At 68.0% G+C, this 16,778-nt stretch overlaps 2 protein-coding genes across 2 annotated transcripts; both read left to right on the top strand.

Moving 5' to 3' along the window:
* Positions 1-136: 136 nt before the first annotated feature.
* Positions 137-5,054, top strand: MTMR11 (myotubularin related protein 11). The gene is given in 16 exon segments (XM_062016139.1): positions 137-291; positions 415-530; positions 1,238-1,310; positions 1,407-1,549; positions 1,684-1,949; positions 2,090-2,177; positions 2,266-2,354; positions 2,452-2,573; positions 2,672-2,735; positions 2,988-3,058; positions 3,135-3,310; positions 3,407-3,577; positions 3,700-3,921; positions 4,082-4,171; positions 4,173-4,349; positions 4,839-5,054. Coding segments are annotated over 16 exon segments (2,049 nt in total). The 5' UTR covers positions 137-242; the 3' UTR covers positions 4,971-5,054.
* A 707-nt stretch (positions 5,055-5,761) lies between these two features.
* SF3B4 (splicing factor 3b subunit 4) lies at positions 5,762-11,825 on the top strand. Its single transcript, XM_062016150.1, has 6 exons — positions 5,762-5,865; positions 6,421-6,549; positions 7,852-8,394; positions 9,491-9,685; positions 10,805-10,975; positions 11,335-11,825. Exons 1-6 carry the CDS (start codon positions 5,832-5,834, stop codon positions 11,517-11,519), a joined length of 1,257 nt encoding a protein of 418 aa, XP_061872134.1. The 5' UTR covers positions 5,762-5,831; the 3' UTR covers positions 11,520-11,825.
* Positions 11,826-16,778: the final 4,953 nt, after the last annotated feature.

Genomic DNA, 16,778 nt, shown 5'->3' with positions numbered 1-16,778 from the left:
GGCAGGGCCGGGCAGGGCCGGGCAGGAGCGGGCAGGAGCGGGCAGGGCCGGGCCGGGCAGCGCAGCTCTCCCGCCGCTCCGCCCCGTCGGGAGCCGGGAGCCGGGAGCCGGGGCCGGGGGGGCCGGGCCGGGCCGGGCCGGGCCGGGCCGGGCGGCGGCGTTCGGGGCTCTCGCTCCGCTCCGTTCCGCTCCGGTCGCCGTCGCCGGCGGGGCCGGGGCCGCCCGGCCAAAGTCCCGTCGCCATGAGCGGGGCTCCGGGCGGCCGCCGGCTCGTCTTCCCCCGGCTCCCAGGTAGGGCAGGTGCCGGGATGCCCGGGAGGGGTGGGGAAAGGGGCTTGGGGGGGTTAAAGGGGTTTAGGGGGGGGTCGAGTCGCCCGTGGGAACACCCCCAGACCCAGCGGCCGGTCCTCGCAGGGGAGCTGGTGCTGGAGGAGGCGGCGGGCGCCCGGCAGCGCTGCGGCGGGGGAGACGAATCCGTCCCCGGGACGCTGCTCTGCACCAACCGCCGCCTCGCCTTCCTGCCCGCCCAGGTGCGACCGGCATCGGCACCGCGGCCCCGACCCGCCCCCGGCCCGGCCCACCGCGCCCCTCACCCCAGCGCGGCCCCATCCTGGCTGCACCCCTGACCCCCATCCTCCTGCATCCCCACCTCAATCTGGCCCCATCCTGGCTGCACCCCTGACCCCCATCCCACTGCATCCCTCACCCCAGCGCGGCCCCATCCTGGCTGCACCCCTGACCCCCATCCTCCTGCATCCCCACCTCAATCTGGCCCCATCCTGGCTGCACCCCTGACCCCCATCCCACTGCATCCCTCACCCCAGCCCGGCCCCATCCTGACCCCCATCCTGGCTGCACCCCTGACCCCCATCCCACTGCATCCCTCACCCCAGCCCGGCCCCATCCTGACCCCCATCCTGGCTGCACCCCTGACCCCCATCCTGGCTGCACCCCTGACCCCCATCCCACTGCATCCCCACCTCATCCCGGCCCCATCCTGACCCCCATCCTGGCTGTATCCACCTCCCATCCCAGCTCCACCTTTGCCCCCCAGCCCCAGCCCCTCCACGTTCACCCAGGGAACCCCTCGCTGCAGGACAAGGGGCAGCCACAGAGCCCAGGGCCAGTGTGGAGAGGGCAGTGAGGGGGGTTCTCTCTGGCCTCACTGCCCTTCTCAGGACTGGGATGGGGGGGACACACACTGGGGCAGCGTCCAGCTCTCCCCCCTCTCCCTCAGGCCCCCAGCTCCCGAGCTTTCCCCCGCAGCGAGTACGACGTGGCGCTGCCCTGTATCCGCAAGCTGGTGGCAGGTAACGGCGACAGCCCTGAGCCCCCCCTGTGTGAGCTGGGGTGGTCTGAGCCCCACTGACTGACCAACCGACCCCCCCCCGGGCCCCCCCTCGCAGCCAGCAGCTTCAGCAAGCCCAAGGTGCTGACAGCAGCTTCCACCCTCAAGTTCATCCCCGAGGAGCTGTTGGTTTTCTGCCGGGATTTCCGTCTGCTGCGCTTCTCCTTCCACCAGGACGGGTTGGCCCCGCAGGCGTTCCGGGTGCGCCGGGGGGCTGCTGCTTCCTGGGGGGGTGAGAAGGCTCTGGGTGTGATTTTGGGATGCTCTGTGGTTTGGAGGAGAAGGGGGGGGATGGGGTTTGGGGGGGCTGGCTCAGTCCTGGGTCCTCTCTGCAGGTCGCCAACGCCATCGCCCAAGCGCGGGAGGCGGCCGCGTGGCTGAGGGACACGGGCGAGGGACACGGGGGCTGGTCCTGCCCCACTGAAACCCCTCTGGAGGATGAGCAGGAGGAGGATGAGGAGGATGAGGAGGAGGAGGAGGAAGGCTCAGCTGCCACGCTGCTCTTTGAGAACCTGCACGACTGGGAGGAGGAGCTGAAGCGTTTGGGTGCCTTGGGCTGGAGGGTGAGCGCAGTCAATGAGCGCTTCGACATGGCCCCCAGGTACAGACAATCCTCCCTGTGCCCAGGGCCTGGGGCAAACACACCCCGTGGGCTGCTGGAAAAGACACCCTGGGACTGGGGAATGGGCACCCTGGGCTTTGGAGGGAGCACCCACCCCCCCCCCCCCACCGTGCCCACAGCCTGCCCCGGTACCTCTGGGTGCCCAGCGGGCTCCTGGACCACGACCTCAAGCGAACCTTCGCCCACTTTGAGGAGCGCCGGGTGCCAGTGAGTGCCCTGGGAGGGGGATGGAGGGTCGGGGGAGGGGGATGTGGGGGTGATGAGGGGAGGGGGGTCCCCCCTGTCTCACCCACAGCGCCTGTGTTGGCACCACCCGGGCGGCAGCGACCTGCTGCGAGCCGCCGGCTTCCACGCGGCCTCGGAGCCGGGGAGCGAAGACGTGAGGTGAGTGCAGGGTCCCTGAGGCAGGGGAGGGGGGTTCAGGGGGTGCTGCCCCATCCCAGCCCCACCTGGGGGTCTCCTCTGCGTGTCCCCTCCCCAGGTGCCTGGAGGCTTTGCTGCTGGGGGGCCGTGGGCCCTGTGTGGTGGCCGACAGCGCGGAGCTGCCCACGCTCGCCGACATCCAGCTGGCTCACCTCAGGCTGCGGGCGCTCTGTGTGCCCGGTGAGCGGGGGTGGCACCGGGGGGCTCCAGCAAGGGCCCCCCAACCCTCATCCCAAGCCCCATCTGCTCTGCTGACCCCCTTCCCCGTCCTGCCCCAGGTGCAGCCGCAGAGGAGAAGTGGCTGTCGGCGCTGGAGGCGACGCGCTGGTTGGAGCACGTCCGGTGAGAGGGTTGGGGGGGGTCAGGGGGTCACCCCCTTCTTTTGGGGTGCAGGAGGGTGGGGGAAAACCTCCCCCTTGAACCCAGCCTGTCCCCATGGCAGATAGGCCCCTACCCCAGCCCCATGGGTGGCTGCAGGGTGATGGGGTGGGGGGGGATGTGAGCACCCCAGGGAGGGCTGCAGCTCCCCCCAGCCAGACACTGTGGCATTTTGGGGATGCCTTAACACCCCCCTTTTCTCCCCCCTCCCCTCAGCACCTGCTTGAGAAGAGCTGTGGAAGTGGCCTCGCTGCTGGCAGGGAGACGCTGCTCCGTGCTGCTGCAAGGTTCAGCCTGGGGAGGGGGTCGGGGGGGGGGACCCCCGCAGGGTTTGAGACCCCCCCGTGTGTGTGTGTCCCGCAGAGCCGTCAGACCGGGACCTGAACTGCCTCCTGTCCTCGCTGGTGCAGCTCCTGGGGGACCCCCATTCCCGCAGCCTCCCCGGCTTCCAGAGCCTGGTGCAGCGGGAGTGGGTGGCTGCGGGACATCCCTTCCCGCTCCGCCTGGGGCTGCTGCGGCGGGACAGCCCGCGGGAGGAGGTGTGAGCAGCGCCCCCGTCCCCCTCCCCAGCCCCTCCTCATCCTCAGCAGGCGACCCGCGTGTCTCACCCCCCCGCTCCATCCCCCCCTCCCCAGGCTCCCGTTTTCCTGCTGTTCCTGGACTGCACGTGGCAGCTGCTGCGGCAATTCCCGGCGGCTTTTGGCTTCACCGAAGCTTTTCTCCTCGCCCTCCACGACAGCAGCTTCGCCCCTTACTTCAGCACCTTCCTCTTCAGCTGCCAACGGCAGCGGGGCCGCGGCAGCCCGGTCAGTTTTGGGGGAAGGGACCCCCCCCTCCCCACCCCCCGGGGCAGCTTGGGGTGGGACGCACCGTGCCTCAGTTTCCCCATCATTGACGCCTCCCCCCCTCCATTCTCCTTCCCCCGCAGCACCGACCCCGCAGCCAGACCTACACCCCGGCGCCGGGCTGGCGGGAGGCTCCCCCCGCGCCGGGGGTCCCGCTGCCGGGCGGGGCGGGCGCTGCCGGGGGGCGGCTGCCCGAGGTCTGGGCCTGGGGGCTGCGCTACAGCCGCCAGCAACGCGCCCGCTTCAGGAACCCGGCGGCGGCCGCCGGGACCCCCGAGGCCACGGAGCCCCCGGGGCCGGGCGGGGTGAGTCGGGGGGCTCGGCTTTGGGGGGGGTCCACAAGCTCAGCCCCATCGCGGCGACCCCCCAGACGCTGCCTCACCCCCTTCCCCCCGTTCCCTTTTCTGCTGCATCCCCCCCGGCCCGTTTTTCCCCAATCTCGACTGTTTTCGCCCCGTTCCGCAGCCCGCGGGGCCGTGGCCGGGTCCCGGCAGCGTGTTCGCGCTGTCCAAGGGCTCGTTGTGCCCCCAACCCTTCCCCTGGAGGAGCGGCCGCGCCCCCCCCGCGCCTGCCCCGCTTCGCGCCCTCCCTGGACAGCGTCGGCGAGCGAGGGGTTAACCCGGGGGGCGGCCGACCCCCCGCGCCCCCCGCGGGGCTGCTGCTGCCCTGCGCCGCGGGACCGTCGGTGCGGCTCTGGCGCCGCTGTTACCTGCGGGCTCTGCCCGAGACACAGGTACCGGGAGGGGAAACTGAGGCACGGGAGGCGCGGGGCGGGGCGGGGGCGGTTCCGCACCCCACAGGGGCTGGGGGATGCGGGGGGGATGCCCGGGGGATCGGGGGGGAATGCGGGGGGGTGCGGGTGGGATGCCCAGGGGATGCGGGGGGGATGCGAGGGGATGCGGGGGGGTGCGGGGGGGATGCGGGGGGGGTGCGGGGGGGATGCGGGGGGGTGCGGGTGGGATGCCCAGGGGATGCGGGGGGGAATGCGGAGGGGATGCGGGGGGGATGCGGGGGGGTGCGGGTGGGATGCGGGGGGGATGCGGGGAGGATGCCCGGGGGATGCGGGGGGGTGCGGGGGGGATGCGGGTGGGATGCGGGGGGGATCCCCGGGGGATGTGGGCGGGATGCCCGGGGGATGCGGGGGTTGCGGGGGGGATGCAGGGGGATGCCCGGGGCTGCCCCGGCCCCGAGGCGGCTCTGTCCTACCCGCCCGTCCCCGCAGCGCGGCCGCTTCGCCCCGTGTCCCGCCGCCCTGGCCGAGGAGCTGCTGCTGCTCCAGGACCGGCTCCGCGCCCGGCAGCGCCGGGGGTCGCGCCCCGAGCCCAGCCGCAGCCCCCCGGCGCCGTCCCGCTGAGGGTCCCGCCCGCGGCTCCCCCCGGCCCCGGCGGATTCGCGGCTCTGGGGGGTTTTGGCTCATTAAATCCTCGCTACCTCCGCAGCCGCCTCCAGCCGGGGGATCCGGGGGGATCCGGGGGTCGGTCACGGGGGGATTCGGGGGAGGATCCCGGGGGTCGGTCACGGGGGGATCCCGGGGGAGGATCCCGGGGGTCGGTCACCGGGAGGGGCTGGGGGGGATCCCGGGGGTCGGTCACGGGGGGATCCGGGGGGGGATCCCGGGGGTCGGTCACGGGGGCGTTTGGGAGCGTGTGTGGGTGGGGGAGCGGGTGGGGGTGGGGGTGGGGGTGGGAGACCCCCCTGGGTCGGAGACTGAGGCAGGGGGCTGCGGGCAGGGGATCCCCCGAGCTGGGGTCTCTGGGCACTGGGATCACCTGGGATTGGGGTCTCCTGGCACTGGGATCCCCCCACACGGGGATCCCCCAGCACTGGGGTGCCCTGGCAGTTGGATCCCCCCAGCACTGGGATCTCTGGGCGATGGGATCACTCCACATGGGAATCGCCCAGCACCGGGATCACTGGGATCCCTCCGCACCGGGATCTCCCGGCGCTGGGAAGCCCAGCCCTGTCCCTGAGGAAGCTGCGGCTCCGTGTCACGACAGGCGCTATCGCGACAGAAGGACGGCGCCACTCCCCCGCCCACACCCAACATGGCCGCCGCGTCCTCTCCCTCTGCGCGCGCCGATGACGTCACTTCCGTCGCCACCCGAAGCGCGTCACGAGCGGGCGGGGCGGGCTCGCGGCTGCGTCTTGACGTCATCGCGGCGGTGACGTAACGTGACGTCGGCGCCGCGCGGGCGGGAACGGGCGGCCGGGCAAGATGGCGGCCGGGCCCATCTCCGAGCGGAACCAGGGTGAGCGGCGGGGCCGGGCCGCGGGGCGGGGGGACGCTGGGGAGCGGGGTGAGCGCTCCTCGGGGGCGTGAGGCCGCTCTGGGCGGGCGGTGAGGGCTCCCCTGGGGCCGCGCGACGGTACTGGGGGGGGCTCAGGGCTCCCTGGGGACATGAGCGGGCACTGAGGGGGGAGCTCGGGGCTCCTTAGGGACGTGGGAAGGTACTGAGGGGGGTCTCAAGGCTCTCTGGGGACATGAGGGGGCATTAGAGGGGGCTCGGGGCTCTCGGGGGGTATGGGGGGTATTGAGGGGGGCTCAGGGCTCACTGAGGACTTGGGGGGGCTCAAGGCACCCCGGGAACATTAAGGGGGGCTCAGGGCTCTCTGGGGGAGGGTGCCTGGAGGTATCTCTGTGCTGGGAGGCTCCCTGCAGGTGTGGGGTGCTCTGAAGGAGGTGCAGGGTTAATTATGGGGGATCTGATGGAGACTCTGCCTTGGGGCTCGAGCAGTGTGTGTGTGTGGGGCCCTGCAGCCCCCTGGGCTCCCCCAACTGGGCTTTTCCTTTCTCCTCCCGCCAGATGCGACGGTGTACGTGGGGGGGTTGGATGAGAAGGTCAGTGAGCCCCTGCTCTGGGAGCTTTTCCTCCAGGCTGGGCCCGTGGTCAACACACACATGCCCAAGGATCGAGTCACGGGCCAGCACCAAGGTAAGAGCAGCTCAGGGCCCTGCTGGGGCTGACCTGGGCTAAAACCCTTGAGTGGGTGGGAGATGGGGCTGAGGGACCCCAGGGGAGGTCACCTTCCCCAGCTCAGAGGGGAATCAGGGAGTTGTTTGGCTTGGAAAAGCTGCTGCAGCCCCAGCCCTGGCCTCACCCTGCCCAGCCCAGCGCTGACCCCTCAGCACCTCACCCCACGGCTCTGGGGTCCCTCCAGGGCTGGGCACTGCCCCACCTCCCTGGGCAGCCTGGCACAGGGCTCACACCCCTCTCAGGGAAACAGTTCTGCCTCAGCTCCAGCCTCAACCTCCCCTGGGGCAACTCCAGCCTCTTTCCTCTCGTTCCTGGGGAGCAGAGACCAGCCCCCAGCTCACTCCCTTCCCTGTCAGGGAGCTGTAGGGAGCAGAGGCAGAGGAAGCTGCTCTGGGTTCAAGTTCTGACTGGGCCAGCTCCTGTTCCTAATGAATCGTGTTTCATGTGGCCTGAAGTTCAGCCTGGCTGCTCCCCAGAGCTTTGCAGCTCCAGTCTCTCCTTTTTGTTGCCTTGTTGCTGCTTTGATTCCTCCCTCCATGCCCAGGATGGGTCAGGCTCTGGCAGTGAGGGTTGCACTGGATGAGGTTTTGGAGTCCCTTCCAGCCTTTCAGATCCTGTGATGCTGTGACTGTGTGACCCTGTCACCCTGTGACCCTGTGCGACCCTGTCACCGTGTGACTGTGTGATTCTTGGATGATCCCGTGCCCCTGTCACTCCGTGCCCCTGCCGCCCCTGTGTCCCTGTGTCACCCTGTGCCCCTGCCACCCTGTGCCCCTGCCACCCTGTGCCCCTGCCACCCTGTGCCCCTGCCCTCCTGTGCCCCTGCCACCCTGTGCCCCTGTCACCCTGTGTCCCTGCACTCCTGTGTCCCTGCCCCTGCCTCCCTGTGTCCCTGCCCCTGCCTCCCTGTGCCCCTACCACTCTGTGTCCCTGTGTCACCCTGTGCCCCTGTGTCCCTGTCCCTGTGCCACTGCCACTCTGTGTCCCTGTGCCCCTGCCACCCTGTGCCCCTGTGCCCCTGCCACCCTGTGCCCCTGCCACCCTGTGCCCCTGTGCCCCTGCCACTCTGTGTCCCTGTCCCTGTGCCCCTGTGTCCCTGCCACTCTGTGTCCCTGTCCCTGTGCCACTGCCACTCTGTGTCCCTGTGCCCCTGCCACCCTGTGCCCCTGTGCCCCTGCCACCCTGTGCCCCTGTGCCCCTGCCACTCTGTGTCCCTGTCCCTGTGCCCCTGTGTCCCTGCCACTCTGTGCCCCTGCCCAGGTTACGGCTTCGTGGAGTTCCTGAGCGAGGAGGACGCCGACTACGCCATCAAGATCATGAACATGATCAAGCTGTACGGGAAGCCCATCCGCGTCAACAAGGCGTCGGCCCACAACAAGAACCTGGACGTGGGCGCCAACATCTTCATCGGGAACCTGGACCCCGAGATCGACGAGAAGCTGCTGTACGACACGTTCAGCGCCTTCGGCGTCATCCTGCAGACGCCCAAGATCATGCGGGACCCCGACACCGGCAACTCCAAGGGCTACGCCTTCATCAACTTCGCCAGCTTCGACGCCTCGGACGCCGCCATCGAGGCCATGAACGGGCAGTACCTGTGCAACCGGCCCATCACCGTGTCCTACGCCTTCAAGAAGGACTCCAAGGGCGAGCGGCACGGCTCGGCGGCCGAGCGCCTGCTGGCGGCGCAGAACCCGCTGTCCCAGGCCGACCGGCCGCACCAGCTCTTCGCCGACGCTCCCCCGCCCCCATCCGTGCCCGCGCCCGTGGTCACGGCCCTGGGGCCCGGGGTCACCCCCCCAGGTGGGTGGGAGGGGGGTGGGGGGGTGTGGGGAGGGAGGGGAGGTGCAGGGCATGGGTCTGGGGTGCAGGGGATGAGCTTTGGGGGTGCAGGGCATGGGTCTGGGGTGCAGGGGATGAGCTTTGGGGGTGCAGGGCATGGGTCTGGGGTGCAGGGGATGAGCTTTGGGGGTGCAGGGCATGGGTCTGGGGTGCAGGGGATGAGCTTTGGGGGTGCAGGGCATGGGTCTGGGGTGCAGGGGATGAGCTTTGGGGGTGCAGGGCATGGGTCTGGGGTGCAGGGGATGAGCTTTGGGGGTGCAGGGCATGGGTCTGGGGTGCAGGGGATGAGCTTTGGGGGTGCAGGGCATTGGTTTGGGAGTACAGGGCATCAGTTTGGGGTGCAGGGTATCAGCTTTGGGAGTACAGGGCATCGGTTTGGGGTGCAGGGAATTAGCTTTGGGGGTGCAGGGCATTGGTTTGGGGTGCAGGGCATCAGCTTTAGGGGTGCAGGGCATCAACTTGGGGTACAGGGCATCAGCTTGGGGTGTAGAGCATCAGTTTGGGGTGCAGGGCATCAATTTGGGAGTACAGGGCATCGGTTTGGGGTACAGGGGGTTAGCTTTGGGGATGCAGGGCATCAGCTTTGGGTTGTAGAAGGGTACAGGGCATCAGCTTGGGGTGTAGAGCATCAGTTTGGGAGTACAGGGCATCGGTTTGGGGTGCAGGGCATCAGCTTTGGGGGGAGGAGGGCACCAGCTCTTAGGGTATAGGGCATCAGCTCTTGGGGTACAGAACCTCAGCTTTGGGGGTACAGGAGCTCATATTTTGGGGGCACAAAACCTCAGCTCTTAGAGTGAAGAACCTGAGGATTTTGGGGCACAGGAGCTCAGCTTTGAGGGACATGAAACAGCTTTGGGTGGGGCACAAACCCCCAGCTTTGGGGGCACAAAACCTGAGCTTTTGAGGGGAGAAAGCCGCCAGCTTTGGGGGCACAAACCCCCAGTTTTGGGGGCGCAGAAGCTCAGCTTTTGGGACCCCAAAGCCCCTCAGGAACGCCCTGTAGCCCCTGAGCCCCTTCCCTGGCCGCTCACCCAGCCCTGTCTGTGTCTCTCCCCAGGTCTCCCACCCCCAGGATCGTTCCCCCCGCCGGTGCCTCCCCCCGGGGCGATGCCCCCCGGGATGCCCCCTGCCATGCCCCCTCCTCCCATGCCCCCTGGGGCTGGTGCCCCTGGCCCCCCCTCGGGGGCTGCACCCGCTGGGGGACACCCCCCTCACCCCCACCCCTTCCCTCCAGGTGGGATGCACCATCCAGGTAAGGACCCTGTGCTCGTGGGGCTCGTTTTGGGGGGGGGATCTGCTGCCCACGCTCTCTGTGCCCCCCACAGGGTGCCATTGGCCTTGGGCACGTGGGGGCTCCTCAGCAGCTCCTTCTCCTGCCCTGAGCTGTGCAATGAGGAGGAAAACCCTCGGGACAAGGGTTGTAAATGCCCCCCCCTGGCCAGTGCTGTGGGTGCAGAGGAGCAGGGAGGGTGTGGAGGGGTGAGGCCACCCCACTCCATCCCCATCGGGGTTTTCTCCTGGATCTGCTCAACTGAGACCAAAACACAGACTGAGGGAACACTTTGGCTGTTTGGGAAGCAGGAGGAACCCAGCAGAGCCCGACCAGCCGTGTCCTGGCGGGGTGAAGGCAGAGCCTGGCTCAGCTGAGGGCCTGGGAGGGGGTTCCTGAGCCTCTGAACCTGCTTCCTTGGAGGGGTTTTGACCCTCCAGTGCTGCTCCAAAAGGCAGCTCCAGAGCTGAGCTGCAGCTCTGCCAGGCACCAGCTCACCCCAGGCACCAGAACAAAACCTCTCCTTCCATTTTTAGCCCCGTGGTCCAGGGGAATGAGCAGCAGCTCCACCCAGCCTCCAGCTCCATCCAACCTCCACCTCCACCCAGCCTCCACTTCCCAACAGACCAAGGGACAGTCACCCCTGGCTGTGCTTTTGGGGGGCTTTGTTGTGTTCTCCCTGCTCTCACAGTGAGCCCAGCCCCAGCTGCTCTTTGCAAGTGGATGATTAGGCTGCTTTGTGGGATCATGGCCCTGACCAGATGGCTCCTGCTCAGCCCTTTTTGAGCTTTAAGGAGCCAATTTACACTTGGGGAAGGGAAAATCCATCATGGCCAGGCTCCTGCCTTGGGGAGAGGAGAAAAACACCCCTGGGGTGATCTTTAAAGGGATGAAGTAAGAGACAAGGAGGGGGAAAAGCACCTTTGGAGGCACCTGGGCTGCTCCTGCTGCTCTTCCTGCTCCTCAGCCTCACTTTCAACAGCCAAACCCTTCATTTGCTGACCCATTCTGCTGGGTTGATGTCCTTTAGGGCTAAAAGGGGGCTCAGAGCTGCTGCTCCCCCTCCTCAGAGCCAACACTGATTCCTTGTGTCCCCCCCAGGGATGCCACCCATGCAGGTGCACCACGGCCCCCCCGGCATGGGGCAGCATCACCCAGGACCCCCTGGCTCTGGAGGCCAGCCTCCCCCACGGCCTCCCCCTGGCATGCCCCACCCTGGGCCCCCTCCCATGGGGATGCCACCCCGAGGACCCCACTTTGGGTCTCCCATGGGTAAGTGGGGGCGCTCTGGGGGGCTGTGGGGGGCGTCTGGGGTGGGGGTCTCACTCATCCACACGCCGCTGATGCTGTGGGGATGGGAGGGGGGAGGTGAGAGCGTGGCCCCCTCACTGAAAAGCCCCCCTGGAATGACACCCAGTGGGTGCCAGTTGCTGGGTTTGGGGGTTCCCTGGGGTGGGGGGCCCCTGCCCATGGCTCTGCTGATGCCACCCCCAGCCCTCACCTCGGGGTGTCACCGGGGGGGTCCCGAGGCCTTGCCAAGGGGCACCCGGCTGCAGCTGCCAGCTGAGGGTGGGAGGGGGAGTGTTTTGGGGTCCCCCCTGAGGTGCTGACCGTGCTGCCTGTCCCCACAGGTCACCCTGGCCCGATGCCCCACCATGGCATGAGGGGCCCCCCGCCGCTGATGCCGCCCCACGGCTACAACGGGCCCCCCCGGCCGCCCCCCTACGGCTACCAGCGGGTGCCTCTGCCCCCCAGGCCCACCCAGAGACCCCCAGGGGTGCCACCACGAGGGCCCCTCAGGGGGCCTCTCCCCTAAACGTGGGACAGAGCCCCCCCTCTCCCTGCTGGGGGTCCCCTGCTCGGGTTAACCCCTCGGTGCCCGGGGGGGACGCTGGGGTCCGGCCCTTCCACACCCCCCCCTTCTCTCTTTCCCTCTCCACCATTTGCCCCCCATTTCTTTTTCTACTCATTACTCCATCCCCCCTCCTCCTCCTCCTCATCCTCCTCCTGTTTATCTCAGCCCTGAAGGGTTTCCAAGGTCCTTTCAGCAGCGTTTTTTGGGGGGTTTCTGTTTGATGCCCCCCTTGAGAAATAAAAGCTTCTGAGGAGGCTGAAGGTGGGATGAGGCTCAGCCTGTTTGTCCTCCAGAGCCTGAGGTGCTTCTGCCCTCCTTTTGTCTCTTCTTGTGAAGAAAATGATGGGGCTTGTAAATGCAGAAAGCTTTGCAGTCCCAGAGTGATGCTGAGGGGAGGGATGGGCACTGACCCCCCTCCTGAGCCTTTCCTCCTCCCTCCTCAGCAGCCAGAGCTCCCTTTGGGGTTGGGTTGGTGGGGCAGCCGTGGGGCAGAGCGTGGGAGCAGTGCACTGGGGGTGAAACTGACTCCTCTGCTCTCCTCAAGTCCCCAGAACCCTTCTGCTTCTCTTGGTGAAGACAGAGAAGCCCAGAACCCTTCTGCTTCTGAGGAATCTGGTGTCTTGGCACAGCTGAGAGCTGAGAATTTGGGGCAGGGGAGGAGGGGGAAGCAGCAGCTTGGGGTGAGGAAGGAGGAGGCTTGTGCTGGGGAAGGGCAGCACCCTGCAGCTGGAGCTGCTGCCTTGACACACGAGGCTTAAAGCCCAGGTGATATTTAGTGTGAAAACCCACAGAGTCCAGATGGTTTCATGGGGGAACTGAGCCAAGCTGGAGCTTCTCTGGCTGCTGGGGCTCCTCAGCCTCGATTCTCACCATCCCCAGGGCTGAAGCTGAGCCTCTGCTCCCCTCTCTGCTCCCCCTTCCCCAGCTGGAGCTTGGGGTGGGCTGGGAAGTGCTTGGGAGACCTGGAACATTCTGAGCTGGGGCTGGAGGCAGCAGCAGAGTTTCTGCCCGTGGTGCCTTTGGGAAGGGCTCCTGTGCTCCCTCCTGCCCTGTGAGGAGCTTCCCCCTGGGGATGGTTTGTGTCCACCCTGGACCTTGTTCTGACCGTTAAAACCCACCCCAAGAGCCCAGCACCAGCGTCCTCAGCTCCCCGGGGGCAGAAGGAGAAGGGGGGACTGGTGTGTGTGTCACTGGGATGAGGTGATGGGGCGCAGTCGGGGGCTGCAGCGGGAACGGGCTTCACCCCGCAGGGCAAAGCGGCTGCGGCCGGGCCGGGAAGCGGCGGGGGCGGGACCGGGGAGGGCCGGGAGGGTTCGGGGAAGGGCCGGGAGGGTTCGGGGAAGGGCTGAGCCGGGCGCTGCCTCTGGGAGCGGCAGAAGGAGCTTTGGGGTGCGAGAGCCCCAGGGAGGGACGGCTGCGGGTGCAACCGCCTGAGAAGGGAGAAGCTGCCCCTCGGTCCGTGCCCGCGGGCTGAGCCCCGGCAGCTCCAGGCTCCCCTAAATCGCCTCCGTGGTTGGTGTTTCGATGCTTTTGGCTCAAAGACCCACCCGGGGCAGCTCCTCTCCCTCCCACGGACGGTCCCGACCCCGGCTTTGCCCCCTTGGCCCCGGTTTTCGCTCCTTCCCCTTCGGTTTTACCCCCTCCCTCCCACTTTTACCCTCCTCACTCCCGGTTTTACCCCTTTCCCCCTCATTTCACCCCTCACTCCCGGTTTTAACCCCCTCACTCCCGGTTTGACCTCCTTTGACCCCTCCCGTCTCCCTGAGCACGGGCTGGCGGCTGCTCAGCCGCTGGGGACGGGAGGCAGAGGGACACAAGGGGACATTTGCCGGTGACACTGTGGCACGAGTCACGATCTTGACGAGCCTCCCGGCGCTCTCCAGCCCGACCCCGGGCCCGGGGCTTGTTTTGGCACCCACACAGCGATCACGGCATCGGCTTCTCAGCCCAACCCCCGCCCCGGGCACACGCAGCGGGGTCAAAGCCCCCGGGGGCTCGGCTCCATCCCCTTTTTGGGCTTATTTCTCAGCTTCCAGTTTCCTCTGTCCTTCCTGGGGCACTGGTGGGGACTGGTCCCCTGAGCCTGTTTGCTGGGAGCTCTTAATGTCTTAGTCTGGGCCTCCAGAACATCTTCCTCCTCCTCCTCTTGTGAGCAGATGGGTTCCTGCCGGGGTCTGCTTCGTGCTGGAGCTCCTGGGAGGCTTGGAGTGGCAAGAACAACATTGGAAAGATGATGGAGAAGAAGAAAAGGGAGGGTGAGGCTGGAGCTGAGGCAGAACTGTTTCCCTGAGAGGGGTGTGAGCCCTGTGCCAGGCTGCCCAGGGAGCTGGGGCAGTGCCCAGCCCTGCAGGGACCCCAGAGCCGTGGGGTGAGGTGCTGAGGGGTCAGTGCTGGGCTGGGCAGGATGAGGCCAGGGCTGGGGCTGCAGCAGCTCCAGAGGCTTTGACAACCCAACAGATTCCGTGGTTCTGGGAGCTCAGCCCTGCACCCAGCGGGGCTTTTGGGGGCTGAACCTCCCGGCAGCTGAGCCCGGCTCAACTCATCGCACGTGTGCTGCCGTGGGAGGGTCCCCGTTTCCCTCCGCGGGGGCACATTTTGGGGTACCTTCCCCCTGGTTTTCCTCGCTGCAGCAGCCTCCTTCCTCCCCTCGTCACGCGGCTGCCGGGTGCTGCCGGCGCGGGTCCGACCAGCCCAGGCGGAGACGACTCGAGCCCAAAAACCATCCCCCACCCGAGCCCCGAGGTGCCCGTGACTCACATCTGCCGGCGCGGCCGCGGCGGGCGGCGGGGGAGGGACGGGAGGGGGCGCGGGGGGCTGCCGGCAGCCGAACGCTCCCGGTTCCGCTGCGGAGCGAGCCGCGGGGGTCGCGGGCTGTAAGGGGGGGCCACACGCAGGCGGCTCTTTTGCTCCCCCCCGTTCCCCCTCCGCCGCTCTCACCTCTGCGACCACCGCAGCGGCTCCAAGCGCAGCTCCGCGACCGCCGCATCTCGCTCCCTCCCTCTTTGGCCACCACAGCCAGGCGAGGGGCGAGCTCCCCATCTTCCTGCCCCTCTCCCCAGCCCCCCCCTTTCCTCCACGGCTCCTCGGTTGCCGTAGCGCAGCCCCCCCGCCCCCCCGCCGCCTCCCTTCCCTGGGCTGTGGCAATGGACTCTCCCAGCGCTCAGCCGCGGCGTCGACGTTGGGTCTGGTACCCGTGAGCTGTTTTCCTGCCGGAGCATCCTCCTTCCTCCCAGCGCAGGAGGCAGACGAGGGCTGGAACAGGTAAGACCAGAAATAAATCTCCTTTCTTTCCTCTTCCTCCTCCTCCTCCTCCTCCTCCTCTCCCCGCTGCTTTTAATTAGCATCCCCGGAGCCGCCGGCCGATGGATTTTGGGGGTTCGGTTTCTCGTTTCCCCCCCTCGCTGTGGCCATTTTGTCCGGGTAAAATCTTTCCTCCAGCCTCTCTCTGTCTTTTTAGCTGCGTGTTTCGCAGCCTCTTGTCATCTCCCCCTCCCCTCACCGCCATCCCCCCGCTGTCCCCCCCCCTCCCTCAGCATCCCCCCGGGCGCCGTCGCACGGGGAAGCCGCAGCCGATGGGCTTTGGGCATCGATGGGGGTTATTGGGGGGGGGGGGTGGGGAGGGGGAGCAGCGCAGCGATGGGGAGGGGGGAGCAAAGGAGGGAAGGGGGGGTGTTGGTTGGCAGATGACCTTGGACCAAGGCAATTTCAAACTCTTCTCCCTTGTCGCCATGTTCTTGTCATGCTGCAAAAAAAAGGGGGGGGGGGACAGAGGGAGCCAGAGGAGCCCTGAGCTGGGACCCCCCGGGACGGGTCTGGGGTCTGTGCCCGAGAGCAAAGCGGTGCAGAACCCCAATAACCTTGGCTGGGGGTGGCAAGTGGCTGCTGTGGCAAAGGCCAGGATGGGGCTGCCAGAGGGGTCTGCAACCGAAAGAGCATTTTGGGGACCCCCCCGCCCCCCGGCTCTGGCACCGCTGAGGGTTTTGGGGGTTCCCCTGTGGGTCCAAACCCGTGATGTCAAAAAGCAGCTGAGGTGCAGCAGCACATCGGCCTCTCCAGGCTCCCCCAGGTTCATGCAGAGCCGTGACCTTGCTCTTCATCCCACCCTCCTCTCCAGCAGCATTTCGGCCCCGCTCTTCTCCCCCCTCCTCCTCCTCCCGGCTCCCCCTCCCCGGGGGTCGCGACGTCCCGGAGCCGCCTCGGGAAGCACCGAAATGACCTTGGCCGGGCATCGACCCCTTCCCAGGAGCCCGGGGGGGCACCGGCTCCCATCCCCAAAGGGCTCCGGGATGGGGGAGGGGGGATTGGCCGCTTCGCAGCGCTCGAAGCCCCCCCGCCCCGGGCTCTGCCGTGCTGCAGCATCCCCGGGGCACTGCCGGCTGCGCAGAGCCGGGGTGGGCTCCCACCTCGGGGGTGGGAGGGGGGCTCGGGGGAGCGCTGCCGACAGCTCTGGCTATTTTGGAAGGGCTAATTTTAGCATCCCCGGCGTGCCCCGTGTCCTGGCCCCGGGGGGGGGACCCGGCAGCGGCTGCGTCCCCGTCCCTGCGGCCAGAGATAAAAATAGCCCTGTCTGGGGGGGGGAGGGGGGTCACACGACCCCCGGAGGCTGGGAGCTCCTTACCCAGACTGGGGGGCTGGGGGTCCATCGCTGTGATGAGCCGCACCGGGCTCTGAGGGGCTCAGGCAGGGGGAAGGTTCCTGCCCTTGGAGGAGGAGAAGGAGAAGATGGAGAGGCCTTTCCCTCAGGGGGGGGACATCGGTGGGGATGGGGGTGTCCCCGTGCTCTGAGGGGGGCTTGGTCTGTTGGAAAGGGGCTGTGAGACCCTCCAGCTCCCACTGGGATCCCAGCTGGGGGGCTGAGCTGAGGGGCATTGCAGCTCTGCAGAGCTCTGGGCTCAGAGCCCCCCATCCCCAAAGGACACCAGAGAGCCTGGGGGGGTGTGGGGGGACAGGAGGGGCTCAAATCCCCCTGTTCCCATCCCAAGTGGGGGGAAAATGCTGCAGGTGGTGGTGGGGGGAGCTCGGAGCGGAGCAAAGCCCGGGGTGAGGGGAGGACACGGGGCTGCTCCCATCCTGAACCAGCCTCTGGTTGTGTCTGGGATGAGGCTGCCCGAGGGCTGGGAGGGGTGAGGAACCGACCCCAGGCTGGGGAAGGGGCTGGAGCACAGGGGGCTGGGGAGGGGCTGAGGGAATGGGGGTGCTGAGCCTGGAGAAGAGGAGGCT

This window comes from Colius striatus, chromosome 29 (assembly GCF_028858725.1).
Source record: "Colius striatus isolate bColStr4 chromosome 29, bColStr4.1.hap1, whole genome shotgun sequence".
NCBI classification, from domain to species: Eukaryota; Metazoa; Chordata; class Aves; order Coliiformes; family Coliidae; genus Colius; species Colius striatus.
This window is presented reverse-complemented; position numbering and strand designations above follow the sequence as displayed.

What these genes read in the sequence shown, in the direction of transcription:
- SF3B4 (XM_062016150.1), top strand. Translation starts at nt 5,832, where the DNA reads ATGGCGGCCGGGCCCATCTCCGAGCGGAACCAGG. An exon ending in CATCTCCGAGCGGAACCAGG is followed by an intron (nt 5,866 to 6,420) that starts GTGAGCGGCGGG and finishes TCCTCCCGCCAG; the next exon opens with ATGCGACGGTGTACGTGGGG. An exon ending in GCCCGGGGTCACCCCCCCAG is followed by an intron (nt 8,395 to 9,490) that starts GTGGGTGGGAGG and finishes GTCTCTCCCCAG; the next exon opens with GTCTCCCACCCCCAGGATCG.